Source organism: Triticum aestivum, chromosome 1A (assembly GCF_018294505.1).
Source record: "Triticum aestivum cultivar Chinese Spring chromosome 1A, IWGSC CS RefSeq v2.1, whole genome shotgun sequence".
Classification (NCBI taxonomy): domain Eukaryota; kingdom Viridiplantae; phylum Streptophyta; class Magnoliopsida; order Poales; family Poaceae; genus Triticum; species Triticum aestivum.
In genome coordinates, this window is record NC_057794.1 from 8668696 (window position 1) to 8683725 (window position 15030).

Consider the following 15030-nt stretch of genomic DNA (forward strand, 5'->3'; position numbering starts at 1 on the left):
ATGCCGAGTATCACGCCTCCATCAGACCATTGGGCCCCAGTCCGATACACGTGTCTCTCGCTATCGCGCTGAAATAGGTTTCGATTCTCCGATCTTACACCGTAGCCCCTCCATCAGCACCGAGTGAAGTCTTCTGCCAGACTCCATTTCCACCTTCAACATGACTATGTAGCTGGTCGTGCTACCCCTGCGCCCCGTCGACTTCAAGCTCTCATGTGTGCACCATCTTGAATCAACCCCGCGCCATAGTCCGTCGAAGCCGCACAAGCCCTCAGGTCTGCACCACGTGTTTCCACGCCTCAGAAGTCGGCCACCATCAGCATCACGCTCCTATATCATCGTCGCTGAAATCACCGCCATCTTCTACTTTGACCGACATCCCCGTCGATCCGTCAGACAGTCCAGTCCGACCCAGCCGAAATTATCTGACTGCAACGACGCTCCACCTTGTGTCGTGTCCGCCCCGCACATCTCTGTGCATTGCTTAACGCCCTGTGTATACATGATCCTTCAACAACACGCTCCAGACTCCTTCGAGCCTTATACGCACGTTGCCTCTTGCCACACAATGTCCATCTTGATCAACTTGACATGCTGCTACTCCATCAAGCATATCCGTCGCACAAACAATTCCTGGAACACTTGAATTCAGGCAGCCTGTCAATGTAAGCATTAACCTAAAATACCAACTTCCATCGACCTGTACTGGACCCGCAACTCCTGCGCCTCGATTACCATCCGGCCGCAGCCGAAACAATACCTACACGCTGCCATCTCCATACAAGACCATGTACCAAGAAAAAGAGCCAATAAAATCCCACGTAGCTTAGTTTTTCCTATGTCCATGCAAAAATCATCTTGATGTACACCACACCAAGCTTAGACTTTATTCCATGACTCTCCTGCTCCTGATTGCAACGTGTTGGCTCTTGACGCTCCTTTTTCCTTAACAAATCTCTCGCTCTCTACAGCATACAGACATACGCTTCGCAGCCTCCAGCACACACACGCGCCTGTGGTAGTCACCGATGGACTAGCTACCATGTTCTCTCACGGCCCAACCTGCCCACCAGCCATGACTCCGCTGGCGCCCCGTGGGCCTCCGCCCACGCATGGCCTGGCTCGGCCAGCCCCTCCTGGGCCAGCCTACCAGCACGGGCTGTAGTACGCCTAGTCGACTGCTTCGAATCCGATCTCGCCGAGACTTCCGACGCTAGGATTCCGCCGCTGCCTCTATCAATCTCCGAATCGATCTCGCCGACGCCACTCGCTGCTGACTTCGTTCTGTCCGCCGGAACCAATATGCCACCGCGTGCTTCTTGATTCGCTTCTTGTACTCATCCGCTTCAAGATCGATTTCTCATCCGCCTATGGCACTCCTTCGGTGACATCTTTCCTGCGAACAACTGATCGAAGCCGAATTTTCTTCCTCCTCTAGATCAACACCACAGCCTCAAATCGAGCCTTGCTCATGATACCACTTGTTAGAATAAATCCGAGGTGCACCGTCAATCTACCGAGGACCAAGCAATCACACAAGCATGACACCGAGATTTGTTAACGAGGTTCACCATCATGGCTACGTCCCCGGGGCCTGACTACGGGCGCTCCTCCCCATGACACCGCTACAATACCACACCCCGGCCGCCCGGGCGCCGGCACACGCCGCCGGCTCCCCCGCGTGACTGTGCTATTATGTTGGCATAGGTTACATCGTGTGTCTACCCCTGATATATATGAGAGGCCTAGGATACAGGTGTCCTATTAGGACACAACTCCTACCCTATCTACACACAGTTCAAAACCAAGTCCAACTATAACCTACCTTGTACAATAATATTCGACACAATTCTAACAGGAACTGGGTGAGGCGATGGAACTGTGCCGAGGGCAGGCGAGATGGGACAAGGGTGACTGGGTGAGGTGGGTCGGTGCAGATGAGATTAATACGGGATTTTGAACTAACGTGGGTTACAAGGTGACGAGGCAAGAAAGACGGGCTCGTACTCGTTTGGACGGGATTGATGGATTTCGGAAGCAATTCAGCCGTGAGATTGAAAACGCATCAACGTCGCTTGAAAACGCATCAACGTCGCTGGACTGGTCTGACGAATGCCTCCTATCACACATAGGATAGAAAGTGTTTCCCATACTTAATGACCAGTCCCGCATGTTGCCCTGGAATCTGTAAGCCTGGGATAGTTCCCTGCTCCTTCCATATTGTTTGTAGCTTTCACTGCCTTAAGCCAATCCACAAGATGTTCCATACGAACAGAAGCACACGATGAGAATCTCGCAAACAAAAAGAAGTACAAAGCAAGAAAAAGAGTATTTAACAAAAACTACCACATTTCATGAAAACATGTCCAGAAACTATCATTTTACGAATTTATGTCAAAAACTACCATTTTTTTGCTAATCTGTGACTAAAAACTTCTATGTCAGGAAAGTGCCAGATTCGCCTCTTATAAACGCCTTTCTGACAGAATGGGCTCATAAGTCAGATTGACCGCTAACTTTGACCGTTATTACAAATGAGGCCCACACATCAACCCTATTCTTCCTCCTCTTTCTCCTTTTCTTTGGCATTTCTACAAACACCTTGTGTGCACCTGCAAGCCACCTCCGCCGCCGACCATTCCCGGCGTTCACTCACGCACGAGGCGCACACGTTCGCGGCGGCTGCGGCTACACGCACGGCTGTTAGTGGCTGCCGCCGGTACCGCCACCGCAGCAGCATCATCCGGGGGCAGAATACACCACCTGGTCCAGCGACAAGAAGATCAAAGTCGGCGACACCCTCGGTTAGTGCATGCCGGCCACGTACTTTTCTAGTAGTAACATTTTCCTCTGGTGTGCCACTCATTTTTACTGATCCATGGACGCGCGCGGCAAATTATGGTTTACCCTCGCAGTGTTCAAGTACGCCGGCGGGGCGCACAACGTGGCGGAGGTGAGCGCGGCGGACTACGCGTCGCGCTCCGCGGCGAACGTGCTCAGCAGCGACGGTAGCGGCGCCACCACCATCGTGCTCAAGACCGCGGGGAAGCACTACTTCATCTGCGGCGTCACTGGCCACTGCAGCAACGACATGAAGCTCGCCGTCGACGTTGCCGCCGCCACCGCCGCCTCGTCGCCGAAGGCGTCCCCGACCCCGGACACCCCCGACACCCCTTCCACCACCCCAACTTCGCCATCCACCCCCGGCGCCACGCCCAAGACCCTGGCGACCGTGCTCGCGCCCCCGACCAAGCAGTCGGAGTCCGGCGCCACCGGACTCAGGGCCACGGCGGTGGCTGGCTTGGGCATCGCGGGGCTGGTGGCCGCGGGGCGTAGTCTGCCCCCGTGGTCCCCCGGTGGAGTAGGCCGGGGACGGCAGCAGCATCCAGAGCCACGCGCTCGGCTCGCTCAAGAAGGGCGCGTCGATCAGGATCTCGGGCGGCCGCGGTGGCGGTACCGGCGACAGCCACTAACAGCCTTGCGCGTAGCCGCCGCTGTCGCAAGCGTGTGCGCCGTCGTGCGTGAGTGAGCGCCGGCAGTGGTTGGCGGCGGAGGTAGCTTGTAGGTGCACACAAGGTGTTTCTAGAAATGCCAAAGAGAAGGAGAGAGAGGAGGAAGAAGAGGGTTGACGTGTGTGGGCATTTGTAATACTGTCAAAGTTAATGGTCAACCTGACTTGTGGGTCCATTCTGTCTGAAAGACGTTTAGAAAAGGCGAATCAGGCACTTTTCCAATATGCTAGCTTTTAGTCACAGATTAGCAAAAAATGATAGTTTTTGGCATAAATTTGTAAATAGATAGTTTCTGAACACGTTTCCATGAAATATGATAGTTTTTGGTTAAATACTTAAAAAAATGGTAAGCATGTTAGTATGTTCCTGAACTTCTTTTGCTATCTTCTAGTAACTGCAAGGCAACTGGAATCTCTTCAGCACTTCACAAAACTGATATTCTACAGGGAAACGCTTGCAGCCGCACGACCAGCTAAACTTTGCGCTGGCCGAGCAAGCCACGCGTCCGAGTGAAGCAGCAAAAGCGTGGCCACACATCTCTCTCACCTTATCCTTTTCTCCTCTAGCCTTATCTCTTTTTCTCAACTGCACTTTTCTCTCTGGTAGCAACTGCATCGTCTTCCTTTCCTCACTTCGAACAAGCAATGTTGAACCCTTGCCATATACTCCCTCCGTTCCGAATTACTTGTCTTAGATTTGTCTAGATACGGATGTATCTAGCACTAAAATGAGTCTAGATAGATCCGTATCTAGACAAATCCAAGACAAGTAATTCGGAACGGAGGGAGTAATTAGCAAATTCAACATTTGAAGTAATGTTGATGATGTGAATCGATGTGGTGTCATGAGAAGAACCTCATATTGCGCTTTTTTGTAGATAGACAGATAGACAGATAAACCAAAACACCATTTAACTGTGTATTTGTTCCTTCAATCTCATACACTGTTTGCTCATAAAAGAAAGAAATACATTTGTCCTAAAGGGAAAAGCAGAACATAAGGCATTATGGATCACATCTCCAAAAAAAAAAAGTTGCTTGATGCTTTAATAAAATTACCCACTTCCAAAAACAAACAAAAAAGGCATCATAGATCACATCTATTTCCCATTTCATACACTTTGCCGTCTCACTTAGTTTGCACATGCATACGCACACATGCACATAATTAATAATAAGTCACGACGCATGCATGCATGCATGCACGATCCAAATTAATGAGGTACAAGTGTGCATGTGCACGTGATGTTGTGTTAAACCATAATTGGTCGCTCCTCGTCGATGTTTCGATGGTGCCATGCTTAATATCCTTGGAACTGGGGTGGTGGTGGTGACGCGTATTTTGCCGACACGACCGGCGGCATGATGAACTCGTCGAACTTTGGGGGTGTAAGTGATTCCGCTGGAGGTGACTGTGGCTCTTCTTTCACCGGTGCTGGGGTGGATTTTGCTGGAGGAGGCAACAACACTGGTGCTGGTGGCGGTGAGTTGACCGGTGCCGGTGGTGGAGAAGACTTGACTAGAGGCGGCGGTGAGCTAACTGGGGCTGGAGGTGGTGGCGATTTCACCGGAGGAGGTGGTGAGCTCACCGGTGCGGGTGGAGGCTTCACCGGTGCTGGTGGTGGGGAACTAACTGGTGCCGGTGGAGGAGGAGACTTGACCGGAGGTGGCGGCGAGCTAACTGGAGCAGGTGGTGGTGGAGATTTCACAGGGGGAGGTGGTGAGCTCACTGGAACTGGTGGAGGCTTCACCGGTGCCGGTGGTGGAAGCACCTTCTCTGGTGCGGGTGGTGGAAGTACCTTAGCTGGCGCTGGTGGTGGTGAGCTCAACGGAGCCGGTGGAGGCTTCACGGGCACCGGTGGTGGAAGCACCTTCTCTGGTGCCGGTGGTGGAAGTACCTTAACCGGTGCTGGTGGTGGTGAGCTTACTGGAGCCGGTGGTGGCTTCACCGGCACCGGTGGTGGAAGCACCTTCTCTTGTGCGGGTGGTGGAAGTACCTTAACTGGTGCTGGTGGTGGTGAGCTCACTGGAGCCGGTGGTGGCTTCACTGACACCGGTGGTGGAAGCACCTTATCTGGTGCGGGTGGTGGAAGTACCTTAACTGGTGTTGGTGTTGGTGAGCTCACCGGCACCGGTGGTGGAAGCACCTTCTCAGTTGCGGGTGGTGGAAGTACCTTAACTGGCGCTGGTGGTGGTAATGACTTCTCAGGCGTAGGTTCTTTTGGCGGATATGACTTCACCGGTGGTGGCAATGATTCAACAGGTTTTACTGGTGGTTCATACTTCTCGGTTGTAGGGGGAGACGACTTCGTCGGAGTTGGTGGTGGCATTGACTTTTCTTTAGGTGGGATTACCGGTGTTTCTGTCGGCGGAGGCTTCTTCGGTGCAGGTGGTGGAGAGCTCACTGGTGCAGGTGGTGGAGGAGATTTCACAGGAGGTGGTGGAGAGCTCACTGGAGCAGGCGGGGGAGGAGATTTCACCGGGGGTGGTGGAGAGTAGACCGGCGCGGGTGGGGGAGGAGACTTGACCGGAGGTGGTGGAGAGCTCACCGGTGCCGGTGGTGGGGGAGATTTCACTGGTGGTGGTGGAGAGTGGACCGGTGCCGGCGGGGGAGGAGACTTCACCGGAGGGGGTGGAGAGCTCACTGGAGCCGGCGGGGGAGGAGATTTCACAGGGGGTGGCGGAGAGTACACCGGTGTGGGTGGCGGAAGCACCTTCATGGGCGTCGGTGGTGGAAGCACCTTCTCTGGTGCGGGTGGCGGAAGCACCTTAACCGGCGCTGGTGGTGGAAGAACCTTCTTCTCTGGTGTGGGTGGCGGAAGCTCCTTCACGGGCGTCGGTGGTGGAAGCACCTTCTCTGGTGCGGGTGGCGGAAGCACCTTAACCGGCGCTGGTGGTGGAAGAACCTTCTTCTCTGGTGTGGGTGGCGGAAGCTCCTTCACGGGCGTCGGTGGTGGAAGCACCTTCTCGGGTGCGGGTGGCGGAAGCACCTTAACCGGCGCTGGTGGTGGAAGAACCTTCTTCTCTGGTGCGGGTGGCGGAAGCACCTTCACGGGCGTCGGTGGTGGAAGCACCTTCTCGGGTGCGGGTGGCGGAAGCACCTTCACCGGAGGCGTGTATTCTTCCGGCGGAGGTGCCTTCTTGCGCTCAGGGGTCAACGGGAGCCAGCCAGAACTGGGAGGTGGCGGAGCACCAGCATACTCATCCTTGGGTGGAAGTGGCCCAACAATCGGGCCCAAAACAGCCGGCTCGGGTGCTGGTGCCGGTGCCGGTGCCGGCGTCGGGATCTCCATTGCTGGCCCAATTATCGGGGACAGCGCCGGCGGTGATGCCTGCTTCCTGTCCGGCGAAGGCGTCGTGGTTGGGTGCGGCCCGGCACACACGTGCTTGTTGCAGTCGACGGGGCGCGCGAGCACGGGCGCGCACTGGAGCGTGGTCTTCTGTGCGGGGCGGAGCGCGCCGAGGCAGTTGTTGGCGTCGTCGAGGTTGACCTCGGATTTGTCGGAGGGCATGCACGGCGACGACTCGGACTCGAAGAAGTTGGATGCGTAGCTGAAGTTGACGAGCATGGGGAGCTCGCAGATGGCCTCGTGCACGACGCCGGTGAGGACGTTCCTGGAGACGTCGAGCTGCTCGAGCTTGCTGCAGCCGGAGATCTCCTTGGGCAGCGAGCCGACGAGGCCGTTGCCGCTGACGTCGACGACGGTGGTGTTGGTGAGCATGCCGATCTCGAGCGGCATGCAGCCCTCGAGCGTGTTGTTGAGGAAGATGATCTCGTCGAGCGTCTTGGCCATGCGGCCGATGCTCTTGGGGATGCATCCGACGAGCTTGTTGTTTGCGAAGACGACGACGGAGGCGGTGGAGTTGCCGATGGTCTCCGGGATGGGGCCGACGAAGCGGTTGCTGTTGACGAAGATGGCGTCGTAGGGCTTGTCGAAGAGCGCGGGCGGCAGCTCGCCCTCGAACTCGTTGAAGCGGATGTCGAGGTACTTGAGCGTGGGCATCTCGAGGCAGACGTAGGGGAAGGGGCCGACGAAGCGGTTGTTGCTGACGTCGAACTCCCAGAGGATGGTGAGGCGCGACATGCTCTTGGGGATGATGCCGCAGAAGCGGTTGGTGTTGATGTGGAAGAAGGCGAGGTCGGTGAGCAGGCCGAGCTCCGGCGGGAGGTAGCCGGCGATGTCGGCGCCGTTGAGGTCGATCCCGGCGACCACGGTGGCCTTGGCGTCGTCCTGCGCCTGCGCGCAGACCACGCCGTTGTAGGAGCACACGTCGGCGCCCACCCAGTCGCTGGTGAAGTTCTTGGGGTCGGAGTAGAAGGCCTTGCGCCAGGCCTGGAGCCCGATGTAGGCGCGGCGGAGGCGATCGTTCGGGAAGGTCATGTTGGCGGTGGCGGCCTTGCCGTCGAACTCCAGGCAAGGCCTCGACTCCAGGTCCGCGGGGAGGTCGCCGTCCTCGCCCACCCCGGCCTCGCTCATGGCGAGCAGCTGGCGTTGTGCGATGTAGGAGGCCTCCTCGCTGGTGACGGCCCGGGCAGACGAGAGGCAGGCCGCCAGGAGGAGGAGGAGCGCGGCCGCCAGCCGGCGGCCATCGGGCAACAGCGGCCCGCGGTGATCCATCTACGAACTGGAGGTCGTCCGTCCGGCAATGTGTGGTGCCCACCGCTCCCCGCGTTCTCGCGATATATAGGAACTGCTATGCATGCGTGGGAGCGTGTTCCTCGGTCGCGTCGATCGAGATGGATGGCCGGCCGGTGGCGAGGTTTCGCGGTGGAGGGCTACGCGGGTTCGGTGGCGCGAGGTTGCAGGAGAGGTCGCGCGCAGAGAAACAAGGATCGAGTGGTTGCCCAGCCCCGGATAATTCTGGTGCTGCTTTGCAAGCATGCCGCGTGGATGCTTGAGTTCCTTCCATGGCGTTCCTTGTTCCTTGCATGCGATGCACGCACCGTGGACGAGTTCCATTCCATCTTCGTTCACTGCCTCAGGCCCAGTGGCAAATGGCAACCTATTCATGCCATGGCCGGCTTATAAAATCTTAAATCCTGGACAACAAGTCTAAATTATATATCATCACTCTGAATATTTTAATTCCATGCTAAAAAGGCCTCGAGACAGGATCAATGTAGGCCGGCCATGTTTTGACAAAATTGAAATTACGAATTTGAAACTTGGTGCCACTTGGTAAAACTTCATGAAATGATGAAACATTATCGCATATACTTAAATTTTAGAAGTCATTTATCTCTATGGGATTTCACTAAAATAGAATGAATATGTCTGAACTAATTAATTTTTCGTCATTCTTTATGAAATATATTTGCGATTATTTTCCAAATAATTAAATATTATGTAACTATATGAAATGTTTATCAGTTTGATTTGCATATGATAGAAATATTTCAAATTTGTGCGTTGCCTTGGTGAATTTTTTCTGAAATTGAAGAGATATGACTAAAAAATTTAAGTTTGCTAAGATTAGGTGTGAAATGCATTTGTCAACTTCTTTCCATGCAATCAAATATTTTGTACCTATGTGAAATAATATCTACATTTTATTGAATATGACCGATCTAATTTATATATCAACATTTTTATGAAATATATTTGACAACTTTTTCCAAATATCAAAACATTTGCTAATTACATAAAATGTTTCCAAATTTCATTGGATATGACTAAAATATTTGAAATTCTGGTGACATTTATTTTGAAATATCTGTATAATTGAATGGCATATACCAATTTATCTAATTATTAATTTATGAAACATATATTTCATTTTGTTCAAGCAATCCAATATTTGGTACTTCTATGAAACGTTTCAAGTTTTTGTATACAAAAAAAATTGAAATTAATGTGAGATCTCTATGCAATTTTGGTCAAAGATTTTAACATATAACTGAAATAAGAAAAATATGAGCGATTATTTATGAATTATTCTTGAAAAAATTGAATTTAATTAAAGAAATTGATAACTGTGAATCAAAAACAATTTTTTCTTGAATACCATTGAAATAATTTAGCAAATTTGAATCATAATATGTGTTGCGATTTGTTTGAGACATTTCGTTGAAATGGCGAGTTCTTTGTTACCTCTATGAAATGTTTCTAACATTATATGAAATGACAAATCGAAAGCTTAAAATGTGGGTGGATTCATATTATTGAATCTCTCAACATAAATATATTGTGTTTTACACAAAAAATATTGGAATAATGCCTTGCATATGAACCAAACTCAAAGAAAATTACGAGTGGATTCCACTCGGCCTCGTAGTTGAGCCGTTAAGAAGCCTAGTTTATATACTACAAGAAACTTGTTGATCCATAGAAACTCCAAACCGTGATGGACGAACTAAAAATAATGGTAGAATGACTGTTGAGATCCATCAAATATTCATTGACATAGATTCAAATGTGTGATGGGTGTCTATGTAGGAGATATGCCCTAGAGGCAATAATAACAGTTGTTATTTATCTCCAAGTTTGCAATTAATGTTTATGTTCTATAACTACAATCACTAGTAGAAAACAGGGCTTTGGTCCAGGCCAGATAAGAGCATTAATCCCGGTTCTGTTGCGAACCGGGACTAATGGGTGCATCAGTCCCGGTTCGTGAGGCCAGGGCGCCGGCCGGGCTTCGGCAGGCACCAGTCCCGTTTCGTCTGATCCCTTTAGTCCCAGTTCCAGACACGAACCGGGACTAAAGGGCCTCGCTCCTTGCGCAGCCCCTTTAGTCCCGGTTGGTGGCTGGAACCGGGACTAGAGGTCGGTCTTCTATCCTATAGACGCCTATATATATATATATATATATATATATATATATATATATATATATATATATATATATATATATATATATATATATATATATATGTGCTCTACCCTGCCCGCTCACTCCTCTGTTTTTTGGCCGGCCGGCGTGTGGGAGGTATGCCGCTCTCTGTTCTCACCTCCTATGAACATGAGGTGTTCGATGAAATGTCGGAGCCACACTTAAGCTTTCTACTCTCCAAGCTCGACCTCCAAGCTACATTTTCCTCAAGATTGTGTAGGTTTGGCGGTGCACCAACTACACAAGTGTTCTAAAAGGTTAGCAACTTCACCATTTCATCTCTCACTACTAGTTTAGATCATTTCAAATGCTCTAGAAGTAGAGTGGTTCATGGGTTTTAGTGGAGGAGTTTATGTGGGAATTCCTTTGATTTAGATGCACAATTTGAGATGAAGTTAACTTCTTAGAGTCTGCACATGTGTAGGGTGCCGTCCCTGTCCCCGTCGATCGCCCACGACGATCTCGTCGCCACCACCACCATAGTGAGCCTCTTGTTTTTATCTTCTTTCTAGAAGAAAAAAAAAATTCTTACCTGTATGATTTAGATAGATATTGTTGGGGAACGTAGTAATTTCAAAAAAATTCCTACGCACACGCAAGATCATGGTGATGCATAGCAACGAGAGGGGAGAGTGTTGTCTACGTACCCTCGTAGACCGGCAACGGAAGCATTGACACAACATAGAGGAAGTAGTCGTACGTCTTCCTAATCTGACCGATCCAAGTACCGAACGTACGGCACCTCCGAGTTTTGCACACGTTCCACTCGGTGACGTCCCTCGAGCTCCGATCCAGCCGAGTGTTGAGGGAGAGTTTCGTCAGCACGACGACGTGATGACGGTGATGATGTTCTACCGACGCAGGGCTTCGCCTAAGCACCGCTACGATATGACCGAGGTGGAATATGGTGGAAGGGGGCACCGCGCTCGGCTAACACTACTAGGGAAAACCCTATACATAGAATCTTAGTAGCAGCGCGGCTCAAAAAGGAGCGCTGCTGCTAATTAGCAGTAGCGCGGGTGTGGAAAACCCGCTACTGACAAGTGCTTAGCAGTAGCGCGCTCGCATAACCCGCGCTACTACAAATATCGACCGACAGTGCCCACCCATCCAACTCCATTTAGCAGTAGCGCGGTGCCGCGAGCCGCGCTACTGCTATAGCTGTAGCAGTAGCGCGGTTTTTCTGAGGTCGCTGCTGCTAATTTTCAAATCGGGCACACTTTTGGTCCCAGTTAGCAGTAGCGCTTGTATCGAAAGCGCGCTGCTGCTACTTTCTTAGCAGCAACGCGTTTTACGTACTGCGCTACTGCTAATCCGCACCCACCACCTTTTCCCCACCCGTCCTCCCCCTCCCCCAAATCCCTCCTCTCTTCCGCCACTCCCTCCTCTCTCTCTCCATACGTTCTCACATTGACCTCTTGCCCATGCGCCCCTCCTCCTCCATGGCACCGAAAGAGGGCGCCACCTCGCGCCACCGGCGCCTAGGAGCTCGCCGGTCTTCCACCGGCGTCTAGGAGGCCGCCGCCTCGCGCCACCATGCCAGAGACCTAACCACCGGTGACCAGCCCCGCTACTCCCTCCATCTCCTTCCTCTCTCCCTCGGTTTTATTTTCTCTCTCTCTCCCTCTAGTTTGACTCACAATCCCATGTCCATGCCCGTGCAGGTAGTCGCCATGGACGGCCATATCTGGCATGGTCGGGAAGAGGAGCCCCACGCCGCTGCCTTGCTCTTCCATGGAAACAGGCCCTCCTCCAACAGCCACCACCAGATCTGGTCTGCCGCTGCTCGTTCATGCCTCCGGCGACCCCAACCATCGCTGGATCGAACAACTGCTGCCATTGACAACACGCACGGGATCGAGATATTTTTTTTTGCTTTTGAAAGTAATAGTAGTAACTCCGCCTATGTTGTCTCAACATAGCCGGTCCCAAGCCCGGGTAAAGGAGGAGGGTTGTGATAGGCTTGGCGAGCCAACGTAAAAACTCAGCCACTCTTATGGAGATGAAACCCAAAAGATTTTCGTTGGGGCGTAACCCTCTCAGCGACGCGCCACATCGGAACCCGGGTGTGGTGGAAAATGGGCAAGGGCCGGGCCGTCACCCCCCAAGTGGCGCGCCGTATCTTGATCCGGATACGGTGGCAAGTGAGCGAGGATCGGGTCGTCGCATCCTTAGTGGCGCGCTACATCGGCGCCCGGATGTAGTGGAAAATGAGCAAGGGTCTTTGCATTTGACTCGACGAGTGCGAAGGGTAAGGAAGCTAGCCGAGCCTAGGAGGATTCGCTTAGGTAGCTGGAACGTAGGGTCTCTGACAGGAAAGCTTCGGGAGCTAGTTGATGCAGCAGTGAGGAGAGGTGTTGATATCCTTTGCGTCCAAGAAACCAAATGGAGAGGACAGAAGGCGAAGGAGGTGGAGGATACCGGCTTCAAGCTGTGGTACACGGGGACGGCTGCAAACAGAAATGGCGTAGGCATCTTGATCAACAAGAGCCTCAAGTATGGAGTGGTAGACGTCAGGAGACGTGGGGACCGGATTATCCTGGTCAAGCTGGTAGCTGAGGACTTGGTTCTCAATGTTATCAGCGCATATGCCCCGCAAGTAGGCCACAATGAGAACACCAAGAGGGAGTTCTGGGAAGGCTTGGAAGACATGGTTAGGAGTGTACCGATTGGTGAGAAGCTCTTCATAGGAGGAGACCTCAATGGCCACGTGGGTACATCTAACATAGGTTTTGAAGGGGCGCATGGGGGCTTTGGCTATGGCATCAGGAATCAAGAAGGAGAAGATGTCTTAAGCTTTGCTCTAGCCTACAACATGATTGTAGCTAACACCCTCTTTAGAAAGAGAGAATCACATCTGGTGACTTTTAGTAGTGGCCAACACTCTAGCCAGATTGATTTCATCCTCTCGAGAAGAGAAGATAGGCGTGCGTGCCTAGACTGTAAGGTGATACCTGGGGAGAGTGTTGTAACCCAGCATAAGCTGGTGGTTGCTGACTTCCGCTTTCGGATTCGTGTCCAGCGGGATAAGCGTGCCAAGGTCGCTAGAACGAAGTGGTGGAAGCTCAAGGGGGAGGTAGCTCAGGTGTTCAAGGAGAGGGTATTTAAGGAGGGCCCTTGGGAGGAAGGAGGGGATGCGGACAATGTGTGGATGAAGATGGCGACTTGCATTCGTAAGGTGGCCTCGGAGGAGTTTGGAGTGTCCAGGGGAAGGAGAAGCGAAGATAAGGATACCTGGTGGTGGAATGATGATGTCCAGAAGGCGCTTAAAGAGAAGAAAGATTGCTTCAGACGCCTATACCTGGATAGGAGTGCAGACAACATAGAGAAGTACAAGATGGCGAAGAAGGCCGCAAAGCGAGCTGTTGGTGAAGCAAGGGGTCGGGCATATGAGCACCTCTACCAACGGTTAGGCACGAAGGAAGGTGAAAGGGACATCTATAAGATGGCTAAGATCCGGGAGAGGAAGATGAGGGATATTGGCCAAGTCAAATGCATCAAGGACGGAGCAGGCCAACTCTTGGTGAAGGACGAAGAGATTAAGCATAGATGGCGGGAGTACTTCGACAAGCTGTTCAATGGGGAGAATGAGAGTTCTACCATTGAACTGAATGACTCCTTTCATGAGACCAGCATGCGTTTTGTGCGGCGCATCCAGGAGTCTGAGGTGAAGGAGGCTTTAAAAAGGATGAAAGGAGGCAAGGCGATGGGCCCTGATTGTATCCCCATTGAGGTGTGGAAAGGTCTCGGGGACATAGCGATAGTATGGCTAACCAAGCTTTTCAACCTCATTTTTCGGGCAAACAAGATGCCAGAAGAATGGAGATGGAGTATATTAGTACCAATCTTCAAGAACAAGGGGGATGTTCAGAGTTGTACTAATTACCATGGAATTAAGCTGATGAGCCATACAATGAAGCTATGGGAGAGAGTCATTGAGCACCGCTTAAGAAGAATGACAAGTGTGACCAAAAATCAGTTTGGTTTCATGCCTGGGAGGTCGACCATGGAAGCCATTTTCTTGGTACGACAACTTATGGAGAGATATAGGGAGCATAAGAAGGACTTGCATATGGTGTTCATTGACTTGGAGAAGGCCTATGATAAGATACCGCGGAATGTCATGTGGTGGGCCTTGGAGAAACACAAAGTCCCAGCAAAGTACATTACCCTCATCAAGGACATGTACAATAATGTTGTGACAAGTGTTCGAACAAGTGATGTCGACACCGATGACTTCCCGATTAAGATAGGACTACATCAGGGGTCAGCTTTGAGCCCTTATCTTTTTGCATTGGTGATGGATGAGGTCACAAGGGGTATACAAGGAGATATCCCATGGTGTATGCTCTTTGCGGATGATGTGGTGCTAGTTGACGATAGTCGGACGGGGGTAAATAGGAAGTTAGAGTTATGGAGACAAACCTTGGAATCGAAAGGGTTTAGGCTTAGTAGAACTAAAACCGAGTACATGATGTGCGGTTTCAGTACTACTAGCTGTGAGGAGGAGGTTAGCCTTGATGGCCAGGTGGTACCTCGGAAGGACACCTTTCGGTATTTGGGGTCAATGTTGCAGGAGGATGGGGGTATTGATGAAGATGTGAACCATCGAATCAAAGCCGGATGGATGAAGTGGCGCCAAGCTTCTGGCATTCTCTGTGACAAGAGAGTGCCACAAAAGCTAA

General features: G+C 51.7%; 2 protein-coding genes across 2 annotated transcripts; one reads left to right on the forward strand and one right to left on the reverse strand.

The window, feature by feature from the left end:
- The first annotated feature begins 1873 nt into the window (after window positions 1–1873).
- On the forward strand, window positions 1874–3529 carry LOC123055547 (blue copper protein-like). Its single transcript, XM_044481757.1, has 3 exons — window positions 1874–1918; window positions 2708–2804; window positions 2916–3529. Exons 1-3 carry the CDS (start codon window positions 1874–1876, stop codon window positions 3527–3529), a joined length of 756 nt encoding a protein of 251 aa, XP_044337692.1.
- Window positions 3530–4406: 877 nt separating this feature from the next.
- LOC123185156 (pollen-specific leucine-rich repeat extensin-like protein 3) lies at window positions 4407–8164 on the reverse strand. The gene has a single exon (XM_044597139.1). It carries the CDS (start codon window positions 8128–8130, stop codon window positions 4813–4815), a length of 3318 nt encoding a protein of 1105 aa, XP_044453074.1. The 5' UTR covers window positions 8131–8164; the 3' UTR covers window positions 4407–4812.
- Between the last annotated feature and the right edge of the window lie 6866 nt (window positions 8165–15030).

What these genes read in the sequence shown, in the direction of transcription:
- LOC123185156 (XM_044597139.1), bottom strand. Translation starts at nt 8,130, where the DNA reads ATGGATCACCGCGGGCCGCTGTTGCCCGATGGCCGCCGGCTGGCGGCC.
- LOC123055547 (XM_044481757.1), top strand. Translation starts at nt 1,874, where the DNA reads ATGGAACTGTGCCGAGGGCAGGCGAGATGGGACAAGGGTGACTGG. An exon ending in GATGGGACAAGGGTGACTGG is followed by an intron (nt 1,919 to 2,707) that starts GTGAGGTGGGTC and finishes CACGGCTGTTAG; the next exon opens with TGGCTGCCGCCGGTACCGCC. An exon ending in CAAAGTCGGCGACACCCTCG is followed by an intron (nt 2,805 to 2,915) that starts GTTAGTGCATGC and finishes TTACCCTCGCAG; the next exon opens with TGTTCAAGTACGCCGGCGGG.